The 24,150-nt window shown below is 45.6% G+C and overlaps 1 protein-coding gene across 2 annotated transcripts; it reads right to left on the reverse strand.

The window, feature by feature from the left end:
- Positions 1-217: 217 nt before the first annotated feature.
- On the reverse strand, positions 218-11,347 carry LOC129835480 (protein TsetseEP-like). 2 transcript variants are annotated; one of them, XM_055901117.1, is made up of 7 exons: positions 11,263-11,347; positions 8,799-8,972; positions 7,319-7,504; positions 6,167-6,323; positions 5,410-5,464; positions 4,424-4,645; positions 218-865 (listed from the first exon to the last, which is right to left on the reverse strand). In XM_055901117.1, the coding sequence occupies exons 1-7, from the start codon at positions 11,312-11,314 to the stop codon at positions 677-679; spliced, it is 1,035 nt and encodes a 344-aa protein (XP_055757092.1). In that variant the 5' UTR covers positions 11,315-11,347; the 3' UTR covers positions 218-676. The 2 variants fall into 2 exon arrangements, with proteins under 2 accessions (XP_055757092.1, XP_055757093.1); XM_055901118.1 differs by lacking the exon at positions 7,319-7,504.
- Between the last annotated feature and the right edge of the window lie 12,803 nt (positions 11,348-24,150).

A 24,150-nucleotide genomic window follows, 5' to 3' on the forward strand; every position in this document is an offset into this window, starting at 1 on the left:
AAGAGCAGGCACAATCTAAATGGGAAGCACAGGAGGTTGGTGGCACCTTAATTGGGGAGGACGGGCTCGTGGTAATGGCTAGAGCGGTATCAGTAGAATGGTACCAAATACATCAAACACATGGTTTGATGCCATTCCGTTTGCTCTGTTCATGCCATTTCTTATGAGCCGTCCTCCCCTCAGCAGCATCCACTGATGTCAAGTGAAGGAGAATCCATTTTGATGGTCTGATTTTTTATTGAAATAAAAGTATACAAAGTATATTTAAGTATAAAGCAAAATGACATTCAATGGGTTTCAGTAATAAGCCTACAGTAGAACAATGAGATATCTTGTTGCAAAATAAGCAAAACTGTTAAGTACAACATAAAAATATTTTATATACTGTATATTGGTCATGAATCAGTATACCTCAGCTATATTAGCAGAAAGCCACAAACATACACGGTCTCACTCCTTGTAATAACAGGTCTCTTTAAAAAGCCAAAGGTCATTAAACCCTTAACTCTGTTTAAAAGTTCAGATGAGTTTAATATTCTCACACTAAATGTCCCTCTGGGAAAATAAAGATTGATCGTATTGATTGACAGATAGATTCAGGGTTATTCAACCAATGTCAACAATACATTATTCATCCCAACACACACACACGCACACACACGCACACACACTCCCCTCATAAACCAGTGTCCGACTCCATTTCCTCCATCTGTGTCCCAGGATCCAGGGTTGGTGGAGGTATTAGCTCAGACTCCGTTTCAGGCTCAGTCACTGGTTCCTCTCTTCCTTCCAGAGCTGGTTGATGTTCTGGTTCTAATTCTAGTTCTGGTTCTAGTTGGAGAACGGATTCTTCTGGTTCTTCCCTCTGTGATGCCCAATTTCCCCCCAGAAGGAAGTAGCCCTGGTTATGATGTTGACTTTATCAAATGCTGTACATGTGTCATTTCTGTGTCTTTTGATGCACAGGCTTCAACAAACATTATTTTTTGCTTTGTATTTACGTTGTATTTGGTATTTATTAGGATCCCCATTAGCCGCTGCAAAAGCATTAACTACTCTTCCTGGGGTCCACACAAAACAATACATAGTACAGGACATTATTAGTCAAGGACTGAAATAGATACATTTAAAACGTCACACAACCTACATATCAGTACATACACACAATATCTATGTCTAATACATAGTAAAGTGCAAATTACAATACAACATACAGTACCAGTCAAAAGTTTGGACACACCCACTCATTCAAGGGTTTTTCCTTATTTTTCCTATTTTCTACATTGTAGAATAATATTGAATACATCAAAACAGGGCTCCGGGCAGCCGAGCGGAAATGGAGGAAAACTCGCCTCCCTGCGGACCTGGCATCCTTTCACTCCCTCCTCTCTACATTTTCCTCTTCTGTCTCTGCTGCTAAAGCCACTTTCTACCACTCTAAATTCCAAGCATCTGCCTCTAACCCTAGGAAGCTCTTTGCCACCTTCTCCTCCCTCCTGAATCCTCCTCCCCCTCCCCCCTCCTCCTCCCTCTCTGCAGACGACTTCGTCAACCATTTTGAAAAGAAGGTCGACGACATCCGATCCTCGTTTGCTAAGTCAAACGACACCGCTGATTCTGCTCACACTGCCCTACCCTGTGCTTTGACCTCTTTCTCCCCTCTCTCTCCAGATGAAATCTCGCGTCTTGTGACGGCCGGCCGCCCAACAACCTGCCCGCTTGACCCTATCCCCTCCTCTCTTCTCCAGACCATTTCCGGAGACCTTCTCCCTTACCTCACCTCGCTCATCAACTCATCCTTGACCGCTGGCTACGTCCCTTCCGTCTTCAAGAGAGCGAGAGTTGCACCCCTTCTGAAAAAACCTACACTCGATCCCTCCGATGTCAACAACTACAGACCAGTATCCCTTCTTTCTTTTCTCTCCAAAACTCTTGAACGTGCCGTCCTTGGCCAGCTCTCCTGCTATCTCTCTCAGAATGACCTTCTTGATCCAAATCAGTCAGGTTTCAAGACTAGTCATTCAACTGAGACTGCTCTTCTCTGTATCACGGAGGCACTCCGCACTGCTAAAGCTAACTCTCTCTCCTCTGCTCTCATCCTTCTAGACCTATCGGCTGCCTTCGATACTGTGAACCATCAGATCCTCCTCTCCACCCTCTCCGAGTTGGGCATCTCCGGCGCGGCCCACGCTTGGATTGCGTCCTACCTGACAGGTCGCTCCTACCAGGTGGCGTGGCGAGAATCTGTCTCCTCACCACGCGCTCTCACCACTGGTGTCCCCCAGGGCTCTGTTCTAGGCCCTCTCCTATTCTCGCTATACACCAAGTCACTTGGCTCTGTCATAACCTCACATGGTCTCTCCTATCATTGCTATGCAGACGACACACAATTAATCTTCTCCTTTCCCCCTTCTGATGACTAGGTGGCGAATCGCATCTCTGCATGCCTGGCAGACATATCAGTGTGGATGACGGATCACCACCTCAAGCTGAACCTCGGCAAGACGGAGCTGCTCTTCCTCCCGGGGAAGGACTGCCCGTTCCATGATCTCGCCATCACGGTTGACAACTCCATTGTGTCCTCCTCCCAGAGCGCTAAGAACCTTGGCGTGATCCTGGACAACACCCTGTCGTTCTCAACTAACATCAAGGCGGTTGCCCGTTCCTGTAGGTTCATGCTCTACAACATCCGCAGAGTACGACCCTGCCTCACACAGGAAGCGGCGCAGGTCCTAATCCAGGCACTTGTCATCTCCCGTCTGGATTACTGCAACTCGCTGTTGGCTGGGCTCCCTGCCTGTGCCATTAAACCCCTACAACTCATCCAGAACGCCGCAGCCCGTCTGGTGTTCAACCTTCCCAAGTTCTCTCACGTCACCCCGCTCCTCCGCTCTCTCCACTGGCTTCCAGTTGAAGCTCGCATCCGCTACAAGACCATGGTGCTTGCCTACGGAGCTGTGAGGGGAACGGCACCTCAGTACCTTCAGGCTCTGATCAGGCCCTACACCCAAACAAGGGCACTGCGTTCATCCACCTCTGGCCGGCTCGCCTCCCTACCACTGAGGAAGTACAGTTCCCGCTCAGCCCAGTCAAAACTGTTCGCTGCTCTGGCACCCCAATGGTGGAACAAACTCCCTCACGACGCCAGGACAGCGGAGTCAATCACCACCTTCCGGAGACACCTGAAACCCCACCTCTTCAAGGAATACCTAGGATAGGATAAAGCAATCCTTCTGCCCCCCCCCCCCCCTTAAAAGATTTAGATGCACTATTGTAAAGTGGCTGTTCCACTGGATGTCATAAGGTGAATGCACCAATTTGTAAGTCGCTCTGGATAAGAGCGTCTGCTAAATGACTTAAATGTAATGTAAATGTAAAACTATAAAACAACACATATGGAATCATGTAGTAACCAAAAAAGTGTTAAACAAATCAAAACATATTTATATTTTATATTCTTCAAAGCAGCCACCCTTCTGGTACAAATAAATAACATTTACATTTACATTTAAGTCATTTAGCAGACGCTCTTAAATAAATAAAGACACATCCTGGAATGAGTAGGTGTGTCCAAACTTTTGACTGGTACTGTATATACAAGGTCTGTGTCTCTTCACAGTCCCCTTTGTACAGTAAGGTGTTCTTTCATCTGTTTTTAAACTGGTTTAATTGCTAGCTTGAGTTACTTGGAGTGGCAGAGAGTTCCATGTAGTCATGGCTCTATTTAATACTTGAGTTTCCCAGCCTCTATCCTGGAGCTGGCGACTGTGAAAAGACCTCAGGTTGCATGTCTTGTGTCGTACTGATGAGTGTCCGAACTGTGTGCCAACTGCTTGAATAGACAGTTTGGTACCTTCAAAACATCAATACCTCTCACAAAGACCACTAGTGATGCAGTCAATCTCTCCTCAACTTTGAGCCAGGAGGGACTGACATGCACGTCACCGACTCTTTCCCTCCGTGTTCATCTAAGTTCACCTAGGTGCTGCTTTGTTCTGGAACAACTGCAATGTTACCTGTGTCCCTTTGCCGCACAGCTGTGCAGTAGTTAAGGTGCGATGAAACGAGCGCCTGTAGGACCTGTCTGGTCAACGGAGATGTCAAGAAGGCAGAGCAACGCCCTATCATGGACAGACCTCTACAAACATGTGGTTCATTCTTGACTATCACTCCATCTGTAGGAGGTTTGAAACACTGAAAAACGTTCCACTCAAACTGAAAATCCTAGTCCAGACCCAGTCTATCATATAGCTGTTTTATTCGATTCTTGTTCGTTTGGATTTTTCAAGCACTTTAAGATTATTTTTGTAATGAAAAGCACTGTAGAAGTTGAATAAATTCCTTTATTTTGAATTGACTGCTTTGAAAAGTGAGGTTTCCTCACACATAGATAAATATAAAACGTGTAGAAAGAAAGACATACCTTTTGTGGCCCTGGCTCTGCCACTTGCTGTGGCCCTTGTTGTGGCCCGTGCTGTGTTGTGGGGCCCCAGGTCGTGGCCGTCCCCTGGTAGGCTTTCCAGAGCCGTCCATACAGCAGGTCCAGCTTGATCTTAGCATAGAGCTTGGAGGGGTCAAAACCCTGGGGCTGAGGCTGGGGTGGTGGGGGAAGGGGGGGTTGCTTGGGGGGATCCTCTGTGACCCCCTGGATGAGAGAGAGAGAGATGTTGTTTTGAAAATAATTGGCACCTAAATTATTTGTATTGTTGCTTTATCAGTTGTCATTTCATCATGTTCTATCATGTAAATGTAAAGACCAAATGAAAAGAGGTCTGTAACAGAAGTGTAATGAAAGCAACTCTCACTGCAATGTTCACATCACACTAAATCCGACCACACTGCAAATGTTATAAAAAAGCTTTGCTTGACAGACTGATTCTTCTGCCCTGTTAACAGTACACCAGCTACTGTGTGTTACACTATTGTGAACCCAAGTATGATAAATGCCAAACCACATTTACCAGTGTCTGTGTGTGTGTGTGTGTGTGTGTGTGTGTGTGTGTGTGTGTGTGTGTGTGTGTGTGTGTGTGTGTGTGTGTGTGTGTGTGTGTGTGTGTGTGTGTGAGAGAGAGTGAGAAACGGCTGAGCGATGGCCCTAGACAGTGAACAACAGGAAACCATGGCGATAACCATGGCGAATGGGGGGCCCTGTGGGTTTTCATGGTAACGCAGGTCACTATGTTTTCTGAGGTCACTCTACCCATAGAGACAGGCAATGGCTCTATCTCTGTGACTCTAGAGAGACATGTGGCTAGGTAGCCTATATTAACTTTCACCAATGACCTTTTCCGTGTGCTTTAGGTTACAACACTTCCTGTCTAGATAAAGGATTTCTAGGTAAGGATGTAAGTTTCCATTGTGTCAAAACGGCATGTTAAGCTAAAAGTGTAGCTGAGAAAATAACTTTACTTCTGATTCTGTGTGTTGATCTGTCAGATACGCCTCTACCTCAAACATTCGCCTCCTGGAACAAGAGACAAGAGCAGATAAGTCTTGGTTTAGAGTCAGAGAGCTGAAAACCTTTGGTGTTAGAGTCAGAGAGCAGATACGTCTTGTTGTGAGAGTCAGAGAGCAGATAACAATTGGTGTTAGAATAAGTGCTACTGGAAACTTTACTGACAGAGAGAGTGAGGCCTCTCTTTCCATCCTGTGTGTGACTGTGAGAGAGACGAAGAAAAAAAATCAAGCGGAAGAGAGAGCAGTGATAGAGATGATGGAAAGAGAGAGAGAGTAAAATGAGCTTGGAATAGAGATACAGAGAGAGGAATGATTTTGATAGGTTGAGAGAAAGACAGACACAAAATGGATTCAGTTGATCAGTAAGGTACCAGCGACAACAGTGTCTGCAGCAGCACTTTCACCAGTAGTAGAGAGAGGGAGAGAGGGGGAGAGCGAGAGAGAGAGAGAGCGAGAGAGAAGGGGTTGGAGAGAGGTAGAGATCAGTAGGTTGGCTAGTGGAGGCTCCTCAGAGGAGGGGGAGGACCATCCTCCTCAGTGAATTGCATAATAATAAAAATAGTGAAACATTAAAAAAGTGATCCTTTTTAGATAAAACTATACTAAATATATTCACGTCACCAAATAATTGATTAAAACACAGTTTTTCAATGAAGGTCTACAGTAGCCTCATCTTAAACAGCACCAACCTCCACTGAGGTAGACCTACCTGTGACAGCAGTGTCTGCAGCAGTACTTCCAGCAGTAGTACAGTGAGGTCACAATGCTCAGTATGCAGATGGTAGAGCCTCCTACCAACAGGGCCCACTGTTCCAAAGTTCTTTCCCCTAGCAGCCGCGGTGCATCCTCTGACTCCTGGGCCTCTGCTGTGGACAGACACACAGACATGTCAAACACAGTACTTCCAACAGCAGAAGATCATGGGCCTCTGCTGTGAACAGACACACAGACATGTCAAACACAGTACTTCCAACAGCAGAAGATCATGGGCCTACACTGTGGGTAGACAATAGAGAGAGACACACAGTACACAGTTATGTATTGTGTGGATAGTTATGATTGAGAGAGAGAGAGACTGCTCAGGAAAGTCTGACTCCTGGGTCCCTGCTGGAGAAATACACATAAAACACACAGACACACACAGACAAGAACACAGGAACATGCTCACGCTCAACACACACAAACATACAGGTTATATAGAACCCAAGTGGGTTGTGATTCTTGTTGTGTATTGTTAAGAGAGAGAATGAGAGAGAGAGAGAGAGAGAGAGAGAGAGAGAAAATGAGAGAAGAGAGAGAAAATGAGAGAAGAGAGAGAGAGAGACACATATTTCCTTCAGAAAAGGGCAACTAGTGTACTTTAACTAATTGCATATCGTTACAACACTGTATATATACATAATATGCCATTTGAAATGTCTTTATTCTTTTGGAACTTATGTAAGTGTAATGTTTAATGTTAATTTGATTGTTTATTTCACTTTTGTTTATTATCCTCTTCACTTGCTTTGGCAACGTTAACATATGTTTCCCATGCCAATAAAGCTCTTATATTGAATTCAAGAGAGCGAGAGCGAGAGCGAGAGCGAGAGCGAGAGCGAGAGCGAGAGCGAGAGCGAGAGCGAGAGCGAGAGAGAGAGAGGAAGTGAGAGAAGGGAAGGCCTAGGATGTTTGTCACATAGACAGAGAGAGAAACGTTTGTTAATTATCTATTTCACTTGCTTTGGGAATGTAAACATATGTTTGCCATGCCAATAAAGCCCCTTGAATTTCAATTAAAATTGAGAGAGTGGAGAGAGACACACACACACAGAGAGAGAGAGAGAGAGAGAGATGAGATAAAGGTGGAGAGGGAGAGTACCCGTGCTTTCATTGATCCGGGTATGTGTACAGTGCTCCAGCACCCCAGATGGAAACGTGATGAATACACAGCAGAGTTGGCTGACCTCCTCCACAGCGCCTTCCTTCAGGTCGAGTTTGGAACTACGACTGGAGGCACTACTTTGGATTTTCACAGTGTCGTTGTACTCTGGGACCACGTAGGTACCTAAACGGCATATATGATATTGATAATAACAATAATACATTTTACTTACTTTTTATTCACATACACAGATCCCAAAGTTCTGTACATTATGAGTATAGCATACATATACTACATTGCTAGATGATTAATATATATATATATATATATATATATATATATATACACTGCTCAAAAAAATAAAGGGAACACTTAAACAAGGAGGTGCACTGCTAGAGCCCTGCAAAATGACCTCCAGCAGGCCACAAATGTGCATGTGTCAGCATATGGTCTCACAAGGGGTCTGAGGATCTCATCTCGGTACCTAATGGCAGTCAGGCTACCTCTGGCGAGCACATGGAGGGCTGTGCGGCCCCACAAAGAAATGCCACCCCACACCATGACTGACCCACCGCCAAACCGGTCATGCTGGAGGATGTTGCAGGCAGCAGAACGTTCTCCACGGCGTCTCCAGACTCTGTCACGTCTGTCACATGTGCTCATGTGCTCAGTGTGAACCTGCTTTCATCTGTGAAGAGCACAGGGCGCCAGTGGCGAATTTGCCAATCTTGGTGTTCTCTGGCAAATGCCAAACGTCCTGCACGGTGTTGGGCTGTAAGCACAACCCCCACCTGTGGACGTCGGGCCCTCATACCACCCTCATGGAGTCTGTTTCTGACCATTTGAGCAGACACATGCACATTTGTGGCCTGCTGGAGGTCATTTTGCAGGGCTCTGGCAGTGCTCCTCATTGCACAAAGGCGGAGGTAGCGGTCCTGCTGCTGGGTTGTTGCCCTCCTACGGCCTCCTCCACATCTCCTGATGTACTGGCCTGTCTCCTGGTAGCGCCTCCATGCTCTGGACACTACGCTGACAGACACAGCAAACCTTCTTGCCACAGCTCGCATTGATGTGCCATCCTGGATGAGCTGCACTACCTGAGCCACTTGTGTGGGTTGTAGACTCCGTCTCATGCTACCACTAGAGTGAAAGCACCGCCAGCATTCAAAAGTGACCAAAACATCAGCCAGGAAGCATAGGAACTGAGAAGTGGTCTGTGGTCACCACCTGCAGAATCACTCCTTTATTGGGGGTGTCTTGCTAATTGCCTATAATTTCCACCTTTTGTCTATTCCATTTGCACAACAGCATGTGAAATTAATTGTAAATCAGTGTTGCTTCCTAAGTGGACAGTTTGATTTCACAGAAGTGTGATTGACTTGGAGTTACATTGTGTTGTTTAAGTGTTCCCTTTATTTTTTTGAGCAGTGTATATATATATATATATATATATATGACATTATTATTAAATATGTACCGAACACGGGATGGAAGGTGCCCAGTTTGAGTTTGGTAGTGGTGTGGTTGGGACTGCTGATCATCTCCCAGTTGATCTGAGAAACAGTGTCGTTCTCTGACAGGAGACGACAGGTAATAGACAGATGTTCTCTGTCCCGTGTGTGAGACACAGAGATCACACTGCCGGCTATGCCTGTGTGAAGCAATAGGGTAGAAGTCAGGTATGTGTGGGCGCTAGAAAAGTCACAGCCACTTCCAGTGAAATGAAGATGAAACACCTTTTTTGCATTAATACACATTCAGACGAACACACACACTACCACATACAGTTGAAGTCGGAAGTTTACATACACTTAGGTTGTAGTCATTAAAACTCGTTTTCAACCACTCCACAAATTTCTTGTTTACAAACTACAGTTTTGGCAAGTCAGTTAGGACATCTACTTTGTAATTTTTCAAACAATTGTTCACAGACAGATTATTTCACTTATAATTCACTGTATCACAATTCCAGTGGGTCAGAAGTTTACATACTCTAAGTTTACTGTGCCTTTAAACAGCTTGGAAAATTCCAGAGAATTATGTCATTTCTTTAGAAGCCTCGTACAGGTTAATTCACATCATTTGATTCAATTGGAGGTATACCTGTGGATGTATTTCAAGGCCTACCTTCAAACTCAGTGCCTCTTTGCTTGCCATCATGGGAAAATGAAAAGAAATCAGGCAAGAACTCAGAAAAAAAATTGTAGACCTCCACATGTCTGGTTCATCCTTGGGAGCAATTTCCAAATGCTTGAAGGTACCACTTTCATCTGTACAAACAATTGTACGTAAGTATAAACACCATGGGACCACGCAGCCAACAAACCGCTCAGGAAGGAGACACGTTTTGTCTCCTAGAGAAGAATGTACTTTGGTGCGAAAAGTGCAAATCAATCCCAGAACAACAGCAAAGGACCTTGTGAAGATGCTGGAGGAAACAGGTACAAAAGTATCTATATCTACAGTAAAACGAGTCCTATATTGACATAACCTGAAAGGCCGCTCAGCAAGGAAGAAGCCACTGCTCCAAAACCGCCATAAAACAGCCAGACTATGGTTTGCAACTGCACATGGGGACAAAGATTGTACTTTTTGGACAAATGTCCTCTGGTCTGATTAAACAAAGATAGAACTGTTTGGCCATAATAACCATCGTTATGTTTGGAGGAAAAAGGGGAAGGCTTGCAAGCCGAAGAACACCATCCCAACCAGGAAGCACGGGGTGTCACGTTCCTGACCAGTTTTCCTTTTTCTTTTATTTATTTAGTTGGTCAGGGCGTGAGTTGGGTTGGTTTGTCTATGTTTGATTTTCTATGTTGGGATGTTTGTGTTCGGCCGGGTATGATTCTCAATCAGAGACAGCTCTCAATCGTTGTCCCTGATTGAGAATCATACTTAGGCATCCTGGGTTTCACGTGACTTTTGTGGGTGTTTGTCTTCCGTGTAGTCGTTGTGCCACACGGGACTGTTTGTCGGTTTTCTATTTGTTATTTTGTTTCATTATAGTGTTCAGTTCGAAGCTAATAAATTATGGACACTAACCACTCCGCGTATTGGTCCGATCCTTCTCGCCTCTCCTCGTCCGAGGAGGAGGAATATGAAAGCCTTAACATGGGGGTGGCAGCATCATGTTGTGGGGGTACTTTACTGTAGGAGGGACTGGTGCACTTCACAAAGTAGATGGCATCACGAGGAAGGAAAATGATGTGGATATATTGAAGCAACATCTCAAGACATCAGTCAGGAAGTTAAAGCATGGTCACAAATGGGTCTTTCAAATGGACAATGACCCCAAGCATACTTCCAAAGTTGTGGCAAAATGGCTTAAGGACAACAAAGTCAAGGTATTGGAGTGGCCATCACAAAGCCCTGACCTCAATCCCATAGACGTGAGTGGGCAGAATCCCCATTTGTGGGCAGAACTGAAAAAGTGTGTGCGAGCAAGAAGGCCTACAAACCTGACTCAGTTACACCAGCTCTGTCAGGAGGAATGGGCCAAAATTCCCCCAACGTATTGTGAGAAGCTTGTGGAAGGCTACCCGGAACGTTTGACACAAGTTAAACAATTTAAAGGCAATGTTACCAAATACTAATTGAGTGTATGTAGACTTCTGACCCCCTGGGAATGTGATGAAAGATATAAAAGCTGAAATAAATCATTCTCTCTACTATTATTCTGACATTTCACATTCTTAAAATAAAGTGGTGATCCTAACTGGCCTAAGACAGGGAATTTTTACAAGGATTAAATGTCAGGAATTGTGAAAAACCGAGTTTAAATTTGTTTGGCTAATGTGTATGTAAACATCAGACTTCAACTGTAAGTATTTTACTTGTCAACTTGTCAACTTTGATTATTTGATAAATGCACTTTCTTGCTCTGTGTTTTCTACTAAACTAAAAGGTTCCTCTTATTTGAGTGTTTTGTAAGTGACACCAACCTGTCTGTATCAGGACGAGGGCCAGAAGAAAGTAGGCCCAGTGTTTTCTCATCTCTAGCTCTGTCGTCAGCCCCACCGATGTTGATCCTTTGATCCACTTCTCTGATCCTCGCCTCTGATCCTTGCCTCTGATCCTCGTCTCTGATCCACTTCTCTGATCCTCTTCTCTGATCCTTGTCTCTGATCCACTTCTCTGATCCTCGCCTCTGATCCTCGTCTCTGATCCTCGTCTCTGATCCACTTCTCTGATCCTCGCCTCTGATCCTCGCCTCTGATCCTCGCCTCTGATCCTCGTCTCTGACTCTCTTCTCTGATTCTCACCTCTGATCCTCTTCTCTGATCCTCGCCTCTGATCCACTTCTCTGATTCTCTTCTCTGATCCTCTTCCCTGATCCACTTCTCTGACTCTCTTCTCTGATTCTCACCTCTGATCCTCTTCTCTGATCCTCGTCTCTGATCCACTTCTCTGACTCTCTTCTCTGATTCTCTTCTCTGATCCTCTTCCCTGATCCTCGTCTCTGATCCACTTCTCTGACTCTCTTCTCTGATTCTCACCTCTGATCCTCTTCTCTGATCCTCGTCTCTGATCCACTTCTCTGATCCACTTCTCTGATCCTCTTCTCTGATCCACTTCTCTGATCCACTTCTCTGACTCTCTTCTCTGATTCTCACCTCTGATCCTATTCTCTGATCCTCTTCTCTGATCCACTTCTCTGATCCTCTTCTCTGATCCTCTTCTCTGATCCTCGTCTCTGATTCTCTTTTCTAATCCTCTTCTCTGATCCTCATCTCTGATCCTCGTCTCTGATCCTCGTCTCTGATCCTCGTCTCTGATCCACTTCTCTGATTCTCTTCTCTAATCCTCTTCTCTTGTTGTCTTTTTGTTGTTTTCCAGTCTCCTCTTTCACCACATATTTAATTTAATTTATACTTTCTGTTTCACTGTTTAATCTCTGTCTTCACACCACCTGTCTGTCTTCACACAACCTGTCTGTCTCTGTCTTCACACCACCTGTCTGTCTTCACACCACCTGTCTGTCTTCACACCACCTGTCTGTCTCTGTCTTCACACCACCTGTCTGTCTTCACACCACCTGTCTGTCTCTGTCTTCACACCACCTGTCTGTCTTCACACCACCTGTCTGTCTCTGTCTTCACACCACCTGTCTGTCTCTGTCTTCACACCACCTGTCTGTCTTCACACCACCTGTCTGTCTTCACACAACCTGTCTGTGTCTGTCTTCACACCACCTGTCTGTCTTCACACCACCTGTCTGTCTTCACACCACCTGTCTGTCTTCACACAACCTGTCTGTGTCTGTCTTCACACCACCTGTCTGTCTTCACACCACCTGTCTGTCTTCACACCACCTGTCTGTCTTCACACAACCTGTCTGTGTCTGTCTTCACACAACCTGCCTGTGTCTGTCTTCACACCACCTGTCTGTCTTCACACAACCTGTCTGTGTCTGTCTTCACACAACCTGTCTGTGTCTGTCTTCACACCACCTGTCTGTCTTCACACAACCTGTCTATCTTCACACCACCTGTCTGTGTCTGTCTTCACACCACCTGTCTGTCTCTGTCTTCACACAACCTGTCTGTCTCTGTCTTCACACCACCTGTCTGTGTCTGTCTTCACACCACCTGTCTGTGTCTGTCTTCACACAACCTGTCTGTGTCTGTCTTCACACCACCTGTCTGTGTCTGTCTTCACACCACCTGTCTGTGTCTGTCTTCACACCACCTGTCTGTCTCTGAATCCTTCTGATTCTCTGTCTCTGATTCACAACTCTCAACTTCCTCCTTCGTACACGTTCAGCCTAACAACTTTCATCTCTCTCTCTCAATCACTCTCTCTCTTCTTTATCTCTCTCTCTCTTACTCTCTCTCTCTCTCTCTCTAGAGAAAGGAAGAGGAAGTGAATTTGAAGAGTGAAGCGATAGATCTGCATAGTTCCATGTTTGTAGGCTGCCTGGGTTTTTCCACTGTGCTAACATCTTCTAAACCACACACAGATACAAATTATAATAGAGCGCAGTACCCAATGCTTAATTTAGTTAAGTACCTGTCTTACCGTATCAAACTTCAGATTGTGGCTTTAATAGGCGTTTGATGAGGAAACAGCTGTTTGATGTACTGGTGGAGGTAGTGTGTGTGTGTGTGTGTGTGTGTGTGTGTGTGTGTGTGTGTGTGTGTGTGTGTGTGTGTGTGTGTGTGTGTGTGTGTGTGTGTGTGTGTGTGTGTGTGTGTGTGTGTGTGTGTGTGTGTGTGTGTGTGTGTGTGTGTGTGTGCTTCCTGTCTGTTCTACCAGTGGGCTCTTTTGTTATATATTATATTAAATATTGATCACATGGAAATTCTGAACATGAGAGAGAAGCGCACATCAAAGCTCTCCCCACCAGAGGGCACACTGGGCTGCTCCACCACCACTAACAGCTTGCATGCAGTATGTTTCAGCACACCAGCCCTGGGTTCAAACACTGTTCTACATTTTTCAAACACGTTGAGTGTTTGATCTAGCTTGCCTGGAGTACCAGATAGGAGGGTATTGTCGTTCTGGGACAGGTATATTGGCTCCATTAAGTCAGGGAAGCTCAGTCAAGCACAGATAAAGTCATTTGAATTATTTTGAATAGTGTTTGAACCCAGGTCAGCGCCACAGAGGTGGTATTAGTCAGTGTAAATTCACATGGAGGAGTATTTTTAGCTCTGCAGATAGATGGATGATAGACACAGATGCCTGTAGTCTTCCTACACACTGGGGCTGGATCCCAAATAGCACCCTTTTCCCTATATAGGTCACTAGAGCCCCATGGGCCCTGGTCAAAAGTAGTGCACTATATAGGGAGTAGGGTGCATTTGGGACGGAAGCCTTGGTTGCATGTGAGTGACGTGGGCTTTGGCCTTCATCCACTAGAATACTCCTTGTCTTCCTGCGTTCTGTAGATTCATCTGAGCTATATGTGTGTATGTGTGTGTGTGTGTGTGTGTGCGTGCGTGCGTGCGTGTGTGTGTGTGTGTGTGCGTACATCTGTGAGTGTGATACATCAGGCGTCCCTGAAGCAAAGTCAATTAAGACAGAGGGGAGCTTCTGTGTGTCGCTGCCCGCCGTTGGCCTCCAGGATCACAGGCACAGCAGCCAATCATATCGCAGGGCCGGGGTGCAGTAGCCAACGAGATCGCAGAACCGGGGTGTCAAGGCTACGTAACAATGGGGTGGAATGTTAAGATGAGTGCTTTGCTGTCTGCAGTGAGAGAGATGCTGGAATCTGTTGTGGAGTTATGCCTACGTTCCGTCAACGTTCCATCAACATTCTGACAACGTTCACTGGGTGTCTGTTGATCTTGTTGTGGTAAAAAGACTAGGAAGTGATTTTTACCAAGCGTCTGAGTAGAAGTGCTGTCTGATCTAGGATCAGTTTTGCCTTATAAATCATAGTGAATAAGAGGGGGGACCTAATCTTAGATCAGGCAACATGTGAATACAGGCCCTGGTCTCTGGGAAAATATCTCTGCACAATTAGACCACCAACTGACAAATCTGTATCTGAACAGCCCTCAGGAATGTGTACCCATGAAAAAGTCACTAACACTATGCTTTTCTCTCTCTCTCTTTTACCTCTTATCGATGATCGACTTTAGAAAACATTGTGAAAACACAAAATAATTGAAAATAAAAGTTTAAAAAGCAGGACCCATAGGCTAGTCATTAACCATGCATGAACTCACCCCCCCCCCCCCTTTCCCTCCCCCTATCTCCTCTCCCTACCCCCCCTCTCTCCTCTCCCTACCCCCCTCTCCTCTCTCCCTACCCCCTATCGCTACCCCCCTCTCTCCTCTCCCTACCCCCCCTCTCCCCGCTCCCTACCCCCCCTTTCCCCTCTTCCCACCCCTCTATCCTCTCCCTACCCTCCTCTCCCCTCTCCCTACCCCTTATCCCTCTCCCCTCTCCCTACCCCCCTCTCCCCTCTCCCCTCTCCCTACCCCCGTCTCCCCTCTCCCTATCCCCTCTCCCCACCCCTCCTCTCCCCTCTCCCTGCCCCCTATCCCTTCCCCCCTCTCCCTACCCCCCTGTCCCCTTTACCTACCCAATTATTAACCCTTTCAATCCTACCCCCTCCTCGTTGCACCCTTAAAACCCCTTCAACCATCCTTCCCCAGCCATCCACTTAATTTATTGCTTCTGTCCATCTCCTCCCCCCTTTATGCCTCTCTTCACCCCTCTCTCTGTTCAAGCACTAGCACACATGCAGGGACACACACACACAACCTTATCCCCCAGTATTATTTTTTGACCTCTGTTATCCACAATGGACCAGCCGACCAGTGACCAACGAATTAGTTCAACCCAAATGCATTTCAACACACGCACGCACACATGCCAACGCGCATGTACAAGACGGATGAGTTACTACAAGACAAGGGTAAAGAACTACATCTTATTCTCATTATTACATCATTAGAAACTCTTTGATCTGAGTTCTATTCCTCTCTGTTCTGTTAGTATTAGTCACAGCATTGATATAGTTCTCTTTCATCTCCATCTCTCATTCCCCCTCTCCTCTACCTCTTATTCTTTCTCTATCTTCCACTCCACTCCATCCCTCTCTCCCACTCCCTCTTCTCTGTCCGCCTCTCTCCTTCCCTCTCTTCTTTCTCTCCATCCCTCTCTCCCACTCCCTCTTTTCTCTGTCCGCCTCTCTATCCCCTCTCTTCTTTCTCTCCATCCCTCTCTCCCACTCCCTCTTTTCTCTGTCCGCCTCTCTCCTTCCCTCTCTTCTTTCTCTCCATCCCTCTCTCCCACTCCCTCTTTTCTCTGTCCGCCTCTCTCCTTCCCTCTCTACCCCCTCTCTTCTTTCTCTCCTTCCCTCTTTTCTCTGTCCGCCTCTCTCCTTCCCTCTCTACCCCCTCTCTTCTTTCTCTCCATCCCTCTTTTCTCTGTCCGCCTCTCTCCATCCCTTTCCAGCCCCCTCTCTTATATCTCCCCATCTCTCTCGTCCTCTCATCCTCTCCCTCTTCTCTCTCTCGTTTTGCTTCCATCTATCTATCTATATATTTATCTATCTCACTACTTCTTCTCTCTATTCACCTATCTCCATCCTGACTCCACCTCTCTCCTTCCCCCTGTTCCCCTCCTTCCCTCCTCCATATGTCCATCCTAGCTCTAAGCCTCCCGTCTGTGAGGGTATATTATGCTTGAAGAGGCTGCTTCAGCGGCAGCTTTATGACACACACACACACACACACACACACACACACACACACACACACACACACACACACACACACACACACACACACACACACACACACACACACACACACACACACACACACACACACACACACACACACTACACTGTGGCCTCAGTTGGCACAGCATGAGTGTATATGTATGCATTATAAACTCTCTTGTTTCAGGAATGTGTGTGTGTGTGTGTGTGTGTGTGTGTGTGTGTGTGTGTGTGTGTGTGTGTGTGTGTGTGTGTGTGTGTGTGTGTGTGTGTGTGTGTGTGTGTGTGTGTGTGTGTGTGTGTGTGTGTGTGTGTGTGTGTGTGTGTGTGTGTGTGTGTGTGGCGTTGCAAAATCTCCGGAACCAAAGGTCACGTGTTCAGTCCTAGTGGTAGAAACTACTTTTTAAATATATATTGTTTTTACCTTATCCAAAATCTCAACCATTAACTTCAAAATGTAAACGTTTGGAGAACTGTGGATAAATGTCAGACACTGAAGTCAAATTGGTAAAACCGTGAGATCTTGGTCCGTATACCTGCAGGTGTTATGAAGTAATTTGCAACTAAAATCGAATAGTTACTCAAATTGATTCTCCCCAGCAGATCATAGATATAGGGGCTGAGGGACTCATACTAATGCCCCAGAACAGAGCGAATGGAAACCATGTGTTTGATGTAATGTATTTGATACCATTCCACCTATTCCGCTCCAGCCATTACCACGAGCCTGTCCTCTCCAATTAAGGTGCCACCAACCCCCTGTGCTGTGGTGTGCATGCGTGTGTGTATATCTGGGGTGATGAGGTGAGGGGAGGCTCACTGCGAGGCCGAGGCCGTGTGTTACATAAACCTCTAGTCATACAACATCCCCCCAGCCCCCTCTCCTCTCCTCTCCTCTCCTCTCCTCATTTTGTTCATTTTCCTTCACTTTTTTCTGATGCTTCTCTGATGTCTTTTTTTCTCTCTTCCTCTCCTCTCTTTACCCCCATTCTCTCTCCTCTCTTTACCCCACCTCTCTCTTCTTCTCTCTTTACCCCACCTCTCTCCTTCTCTCTTTACCCCACCTCTCTCTCCTTCTCTCTTTACACCACCTCTCTTCTCTCTTTACCCCACCTCTCTCTCCTTTCTTTACCCCACCTCTCTCCTTCTCTCTTTACCCCACCTCTCTCCTTCTCTCTTTACCCCACCTCTCTCTCCTTCTCTCTTTACACCACCTCTCTTCTCTCTTTACCCCACCTCTCTCTCCTTTCTTTACCCCACCTCTCTCCTTCTCTCTTTACCCCACCTCTCTCTCCTTCTCTCTTTACACCACCTCTCTTCTCTCTTTACCCCACCTCTCTCTCCTTCTCTCTTCACCCCACCTCTCTCTCCTTCTCTCTTTACCCCACCTCTCTCTCCTTCTCTCTTTACCCCACCTCTCTCTCCTTCTCTCTTTACCCCACCTCTCTCTCCTTCTCTCTTTACCCCACCTCTCTCTCCTTTCTTTACCCCACCTCTCTCTCCTTCTCTCTTTACCCCACCTCTCTCTCCTTTCTTTACCCCACCTCTCTCTCCTTCTCTCTTTACACCACCTCTCTTCTCTCTTCACCCCACCTCTCTCTTCTTCTCTCTTCACCCCACCTCTCTCTCCTTTCTTTACCCCACCTCTCTCTTCTTCTCTCTTTACACCACCTCTTCTTCTCTTTACCCCACCTCTCTCTCCTTCTCTCTTCACCCCACCTCTCTCTCCTTTCTTTACCCCACCTCTCTCTTCTTCTCTCTTTACACCACCTCTTCTTCTCTTTACCCCACCTCTCTCTCCTATCTTTACCCCACCTCTCTCTCCTTCTCTCTTTACCCCACCTCTCTCCTTCTCTCTTTACCCCACCTCTCTTTCCTTCTCTCTTTACCCCACCTCTCTCTCCTTCTCTCTTTACCCCACCTCTCTCTCCTTCTCTCTTTACCCCACCTCTCTCTCCTTCTCTCTTTACCCCACCTCTCTCTCCTTCTCTCTTTACCCCACCTCTCTCTCCTTCTCTCTTTACCCCACCTCTCTTTCCTTCTCTTTACCCCACCTCTCTCTCCTTCTCTCTTTACCCCACCTCTCTCTCCTTCTCTCTTTACCCCACCTCTCTTTCCTTCTCTCTTTACCCCACCTCTCTCTCCTTCTCTCTTTACCCCACCTCTCTTTCCTTCTCTCTTTACCCCACCTCTCTCTCCTTCTCTCTTTACCCCACCTCTCTTTCCTTCTCTCTTTACCCCACCTCTCTCTCCTTCTCTCTTTACCCCACCTCTCTCTCCTTCTCTCTTTACCACACCTCTCTCTCCTTCTCTCATTACCCCACCTTTCTCTCCTCATTTCCCTCCTCTCTTCCCCTTCTCTTCTTTTTCCCCCTCTCTACTCTGGCGCTGCGGCATGTGCTTGGCATGGATGTCCAGGCTGATCTGAGAGACGCTGCCAGCTGGGATAACTGTGCCAGCGTGCCCAGTGCACGCACGCCCCCCCCCCACCTTTGCCCTGACTCTGTCCAATCAGCATTCCGCCACTCCCTCACAGCGGAATTGAGAGGGAGAGTGGATAAGAGGGGGATAAGAGGTGAACAGGAGGAAGGGTGAAGAGGGGAAGGGGGGGGGGAGCAGGAGAGGAAAATTCCACTGGGATATTGTCTGCTCCAGTGGCATTATACACACACTAGTCTCGCGTTGCCATACCTCCAAAATCACGCAGTTGTCACGCCTCCCTTGGAGAATGTTGAATGGACCCCTGGCTGCCAGCGACAAGATTTTGATTGGATGTCACATTTCAAGAACACTCCGCCCACATGCCGTACGCAAATTTCCCTTTCGTAGGATAGCCGGAGGCAAAGTCATTAATATTCATGAGTTACGTTGGGTAACTGGTTAAGACTTCTTGGGTGTGTGCCGTCACACTGTGCTGCAGAGTCATCTGTTTGTATTGCTTGCCACCCAGCATGACTGGAAACCCAGCTTTAAATCAAATCAAACTTTATTGGTCACATACACATGGCTAGCAGATGTTATTGTGTGTAGCAAAATGCTTGTGCTTCTAGTTCCGACAGTTAATTATTAAATAAAATAAAAAGCTTCACCAGCTAGCTACCAATCTATTTTAGTTTCACTGTCCAATCATTCAAAAACAAATCGACTAATTGTTATTTTTTACTATTCCACAAACTGTCTGTTGCTTGATATGACCAAGTTATCCCAAATGTATCAAATAATAGGATATCCATGATTAGTTGGCTAGTAATGTTAGCGGCTACTGCCTGTAGTGATCTAGCTAGCTAAATTTCAGTAATCATCCTCCTAAATGTGATGGTCAGTGGATAAACTAACTATGAGTTTAATATATTTGTCTGAAAGCGAACTAGTTGGCAGTTATTGTTGCTCGTGGTGTTATCATGTCTAACCAGTTGGCTATTGTAGCCTGTGTCCATGAGGTCCCAAGTCTTGTCATTTGGTGTCCACGATTAGCTAACTGTTAGCTAGCTAGTTGGTTACTGCATGGCCATGGCATGCTAGCTAGCTACATTTCAGTCTGTAGCTATCCTTCTAATTGCAGTGGTCACTGGATAAACTTGCTATAAGTTGAAACATATTTTGGTGAAAACAACCTAGTAGCCAGTTGTTGCTACCCATTGTGGAATCATATCTAACCAGCTGGCTCCTGAAGCCTATATGTGACATGACTACGTGGCCATGAGCTCCTAAGTCTAGACGCAGTCTACCTAACGTTAGCTAGCTAGCCTCGCTAGCTGCACTGATTTATAAGAAAACTGCTGAGGTGACTCAAACCCTGGAGCTAGCTAGCAAGCCTTCCTCTGCGACAATGTTAATGGGTTATGGGATTATTTGATATGTCTTTTAATTTTTAGATAACGGTCATTGAAGTTGGTGGTTTTTTAAACAATAAGGCCCGAGAAGGTGTGGTATATGGCCAATATACCACAGCTCTTAGCCGTGGTATATTGGCCATATACCAAAAAGGTGCGAGGTGCCTTATTGCCATTAAAAACTGGTTACCAATGTAATTAGAGCAGTAAAGACACATGTTTTTTCATACCGGCTGTCATCCAATCAGCATTCAGGGCTTGAACTACTCAGTTTATAATACTGGTATTAGATCCAAAGCTAGAAAAATGGTCAGCCATTGTTTTGGTAAGGGCGTGAAGTTACGCACCCAAGAAAGCTCAACCAATCACCCATTGCCTTACACCTTGCCCAAACCGGCTGTGCGCGTGTGCCATCGTGCGCTATCGTGTATACATTTATTTTGCCCCCCCACACCAAACGCGATCACGACACGCAGGTTAAAATATCAAAACAAACTCTGAACCAATGACATTAATTTGGGGACAGATTGAAAAGCATTAAACATGTATGGTAATTTAGCTAGTTAGCTTGGACTTGCTAGCTAACGTTAATTTGTCCTATTTAGCTAGCTTGCTGTTGCTAGCTAATTTGTCCTGGGATATAAACATTGAGTTGTTATTTTACCTGAAATGCACAAGGATCTCTACTCCGACAATTAATCCACACATAAAACGGCCAACCGAATCGTTTCTAGTCATCTCTCCTCCTTCCAGGCTTTTTCATCTTTTAAATTATATGGTGATCGCATCTAAACTTTCATTGTATTACCATGACTACCGGAAAAACAGTTAGTCTTTCTATCACCCACGTGGGTATAACCAATGAGGAGATGGCACGTGGGTACCTGCTTCTATAAACCAATGAGGAGATGGCACGTGGGTACCTGCTTCTATAAACCAATGAGGGGATGGGAGAGGCAGGACTTGCAGCGCGATCTGCGTCAGAAATAGGAACAACATATATTTTAGCCCTTGGTGTCGCAGAGCTCGTTGGCCGTGCAAGCAGTGGGTGCAATAATTGAATAGCATGGATTTCTAAATTTATTTTGCGACGCTCGCGCACGCGACGTGTTCGGTCTGGTCAGCATGTTACGTCAGATCGCGTCATCCCTACACAACGCTCGTTCCTCAACAGAAAACATAGTTCTAATGTTTTATATCACTTCACTTTCGTATAACTATGGAATAGGCAGAATTGCTAGCTAAATTATTACACACAAAGAAAACAATAATTTTATACTTTATAATTCACGAAAATATAAAACAGAGTGGTAGTTAGGGCCTGCTAAAAGTTTGTGCAACAACGTCAGTCGGGCCGCCATGACTTTATCAACTGCTTATGTAACAGTATAACTTTAAACCGTCCCCTCGCCCCGACACGGGAGCGAACCAGGGACCCTCTGCACACATCAACAACGGTCGCCCACGAAGCATCGTTACCCATCGCTCCACAAAGGCCGCGGCCCTTGCAGAGCAAGGGGCAACCCTACTTAAAGTCTCAGAGCAAGTGACGTAACTGATTGAAATGCTACTAGCGCGTACCCGCTAACTAGCTAGCCATTTCACATCCGTTACACTCACCCCCCTTTCAACCTCCTCCTTTTCCGCAGCAACCAGTGATCTGGGTCAACAGCATCAATGTAACAGTATAACTTTACGTCGTCCCCTCGCCCCGACCCTCTGCTCGCCCACGAATCATTGTTACCCATCGCTCCACAAAGGCCGCGGCCCTTGCAGAGCAAGGTGCAACCCTACTTAAAGTCTCAGAGCAAGTGACGTAACTGATTGAAATGCTACTAGCGCGTACCCGCTAACTAGCTAGCCATTTCACATCCGTTACACTTAGCCAACTTGTAGCTAGTTTACTAACGGTAACATAGCTAGCTACTGACAAATAAACAGTTTGCTTAGCTTGCTCTGAAGTTGTAGACATGTTGCCCCAAATTGTTATCAGAAATCAGTCCGTAGATCAGCATGTTTCTCCATGATCGTTACTAACTTTGGGTTCAGACTGGAGGCTACTGACTAGCGGCAGAACAAGCAGCGCTAGCTTCTTCAAAACTCATTCATTGTGATAACATAATGTTGCTAAAGTAGCTTGCTAGCTAACTTATGGAGGAAGCATTTGGTGTTTAGCATTGAGTGTGTGCACTAGGTTAGTTTACTATTAATTTCAAATGAAGTGACTGGCTTAGAGCTACGTTGGCAAGCTAATGGACAAATTTAAGATATTTGTCGTGCACATTGCCAAACTCCAGAAATACTGCCCGGTCAAGCACCAAACTTCTGCGTTAGATATAAAATTTATAAATTGTGTGACTAGGACTTCCTCAGCAAAATAAAACTAATTCACAATCAAATACGAATGTATTTATTGATATAGCCAGCTTTGTTGACCATTTCTCCCCTCTTGCTGCAGCTTCACCTCGAAATAACAGAGAAATTCGTTCTAAAAACATTCTAAAATGTTTTGTCACAACTGCTTGTTTTGACAATTTTTGTCCTCACTCCCTGTTGCTCCTACGGCACTAACCTCAAGTGCGTTCAGTTCACTTGAAAGTTGACTACGTTGTGTAACGGTTTGTACTGAACGACACATTTCCCCAAAACGTTCTTGTAATTTCGTGAACAGACTTTGAGGTACGTTTGCTCCCGTTTGGTGGGTGTGGCTTGAAGCAATGAGTGACGTACAGTATTCAAAGGGGAGTGGCCATGCTGACAGCGTTCCCCAACTCACAACATTACCATTTTTTTCAACTGGGTCGTCACTAGATACCACAGCCACAAAGGCATAAACCCCGCCTATTTAAAAAATGTCTCTTCTTAAAATCAAAGTAATTAAATCAGATGTTAAACCTAACCCCTAACATTAACCCTAACTTTAACCACACTGCGAACCTTATTCTTAATCCTAACCTTAAATGAAGACCAAAAAGCAACAACAACAAAAATCATACATTTTTATGATACAGTATAGCCAATTTTGACTTTGTGGCTGTGGTAACTAGTGAAAACAAAGGAAAAACTGGCCGTCCCTAGAGGAGAACCCTTTGAAGAACCCTTTTTGGTTCCAGGTAGAACTATTTTGGGTTCCATGTAGAACCCTACATGGAACGCAAAATAATTCTGCCTGGAACCAAAGTTGTTCTCCTATGGGGACAGCTTTTTCTAAGTGTAGAACCTCTCTATAGAACATAGAACATGTTCCACAGCTCTCTCCTCACACTGTCATGTCCCAGATCCCCTAACAGAGTTGATATTTGCATCACATTTGAAGTCCTAATTGTTTCAAAACCCCACCCCTCCACTTCTACATCTTTCTATGTAATAACTCCTTCCACCCTCCACTTCTACATCTTTCTATGTAATAACTCCTTCCACCCTCCACTTCTACATCTTTCTATCTAATAACTCCTTCCACCCTCCACTTCTACATCTTTCTATCTAATAACTCCTTCCACCCTCCACTTCTACATCTTTCTATCTAATAACTCCTTCCACCCTCCACTTCTACATCTTTCTATCTAATAACTCCTTCCACCCTCCACTTCTACATCTTTCTATCTAATAACACCTTCCACCCTCCACTTCTACATCTTTCTATGTAATAACTCCTTCCACCCTCCACTTCTACATCTTTCTATGTAATAACTCCTTCCACCCTCCACTTCTACATCTTTCTATCTAATAACTCCTTCCACCCTCCACTTCTACATCTTTCTATCTAATAACTCCTTCCACCCTCCACTTCTACATCTTTCTATCTAATAACACCTTCC

This window comes from Salvelinus fontinalis, chromosome 36 (genome assembly GCF_029448725.1).
Source record: "Salvelinus fontinalis isolate EN_2023a chromosome 36, ASM2944872v1, whole genome shotgun sequence".
Classification (NCBI taxonomy): domain Eukaryota; kingdom Metazoa; phylum Chordata; class Actinopteri; order Salmoniformes; family Salmonidae; genus Salvelinus; species Salvelinus fontinalis.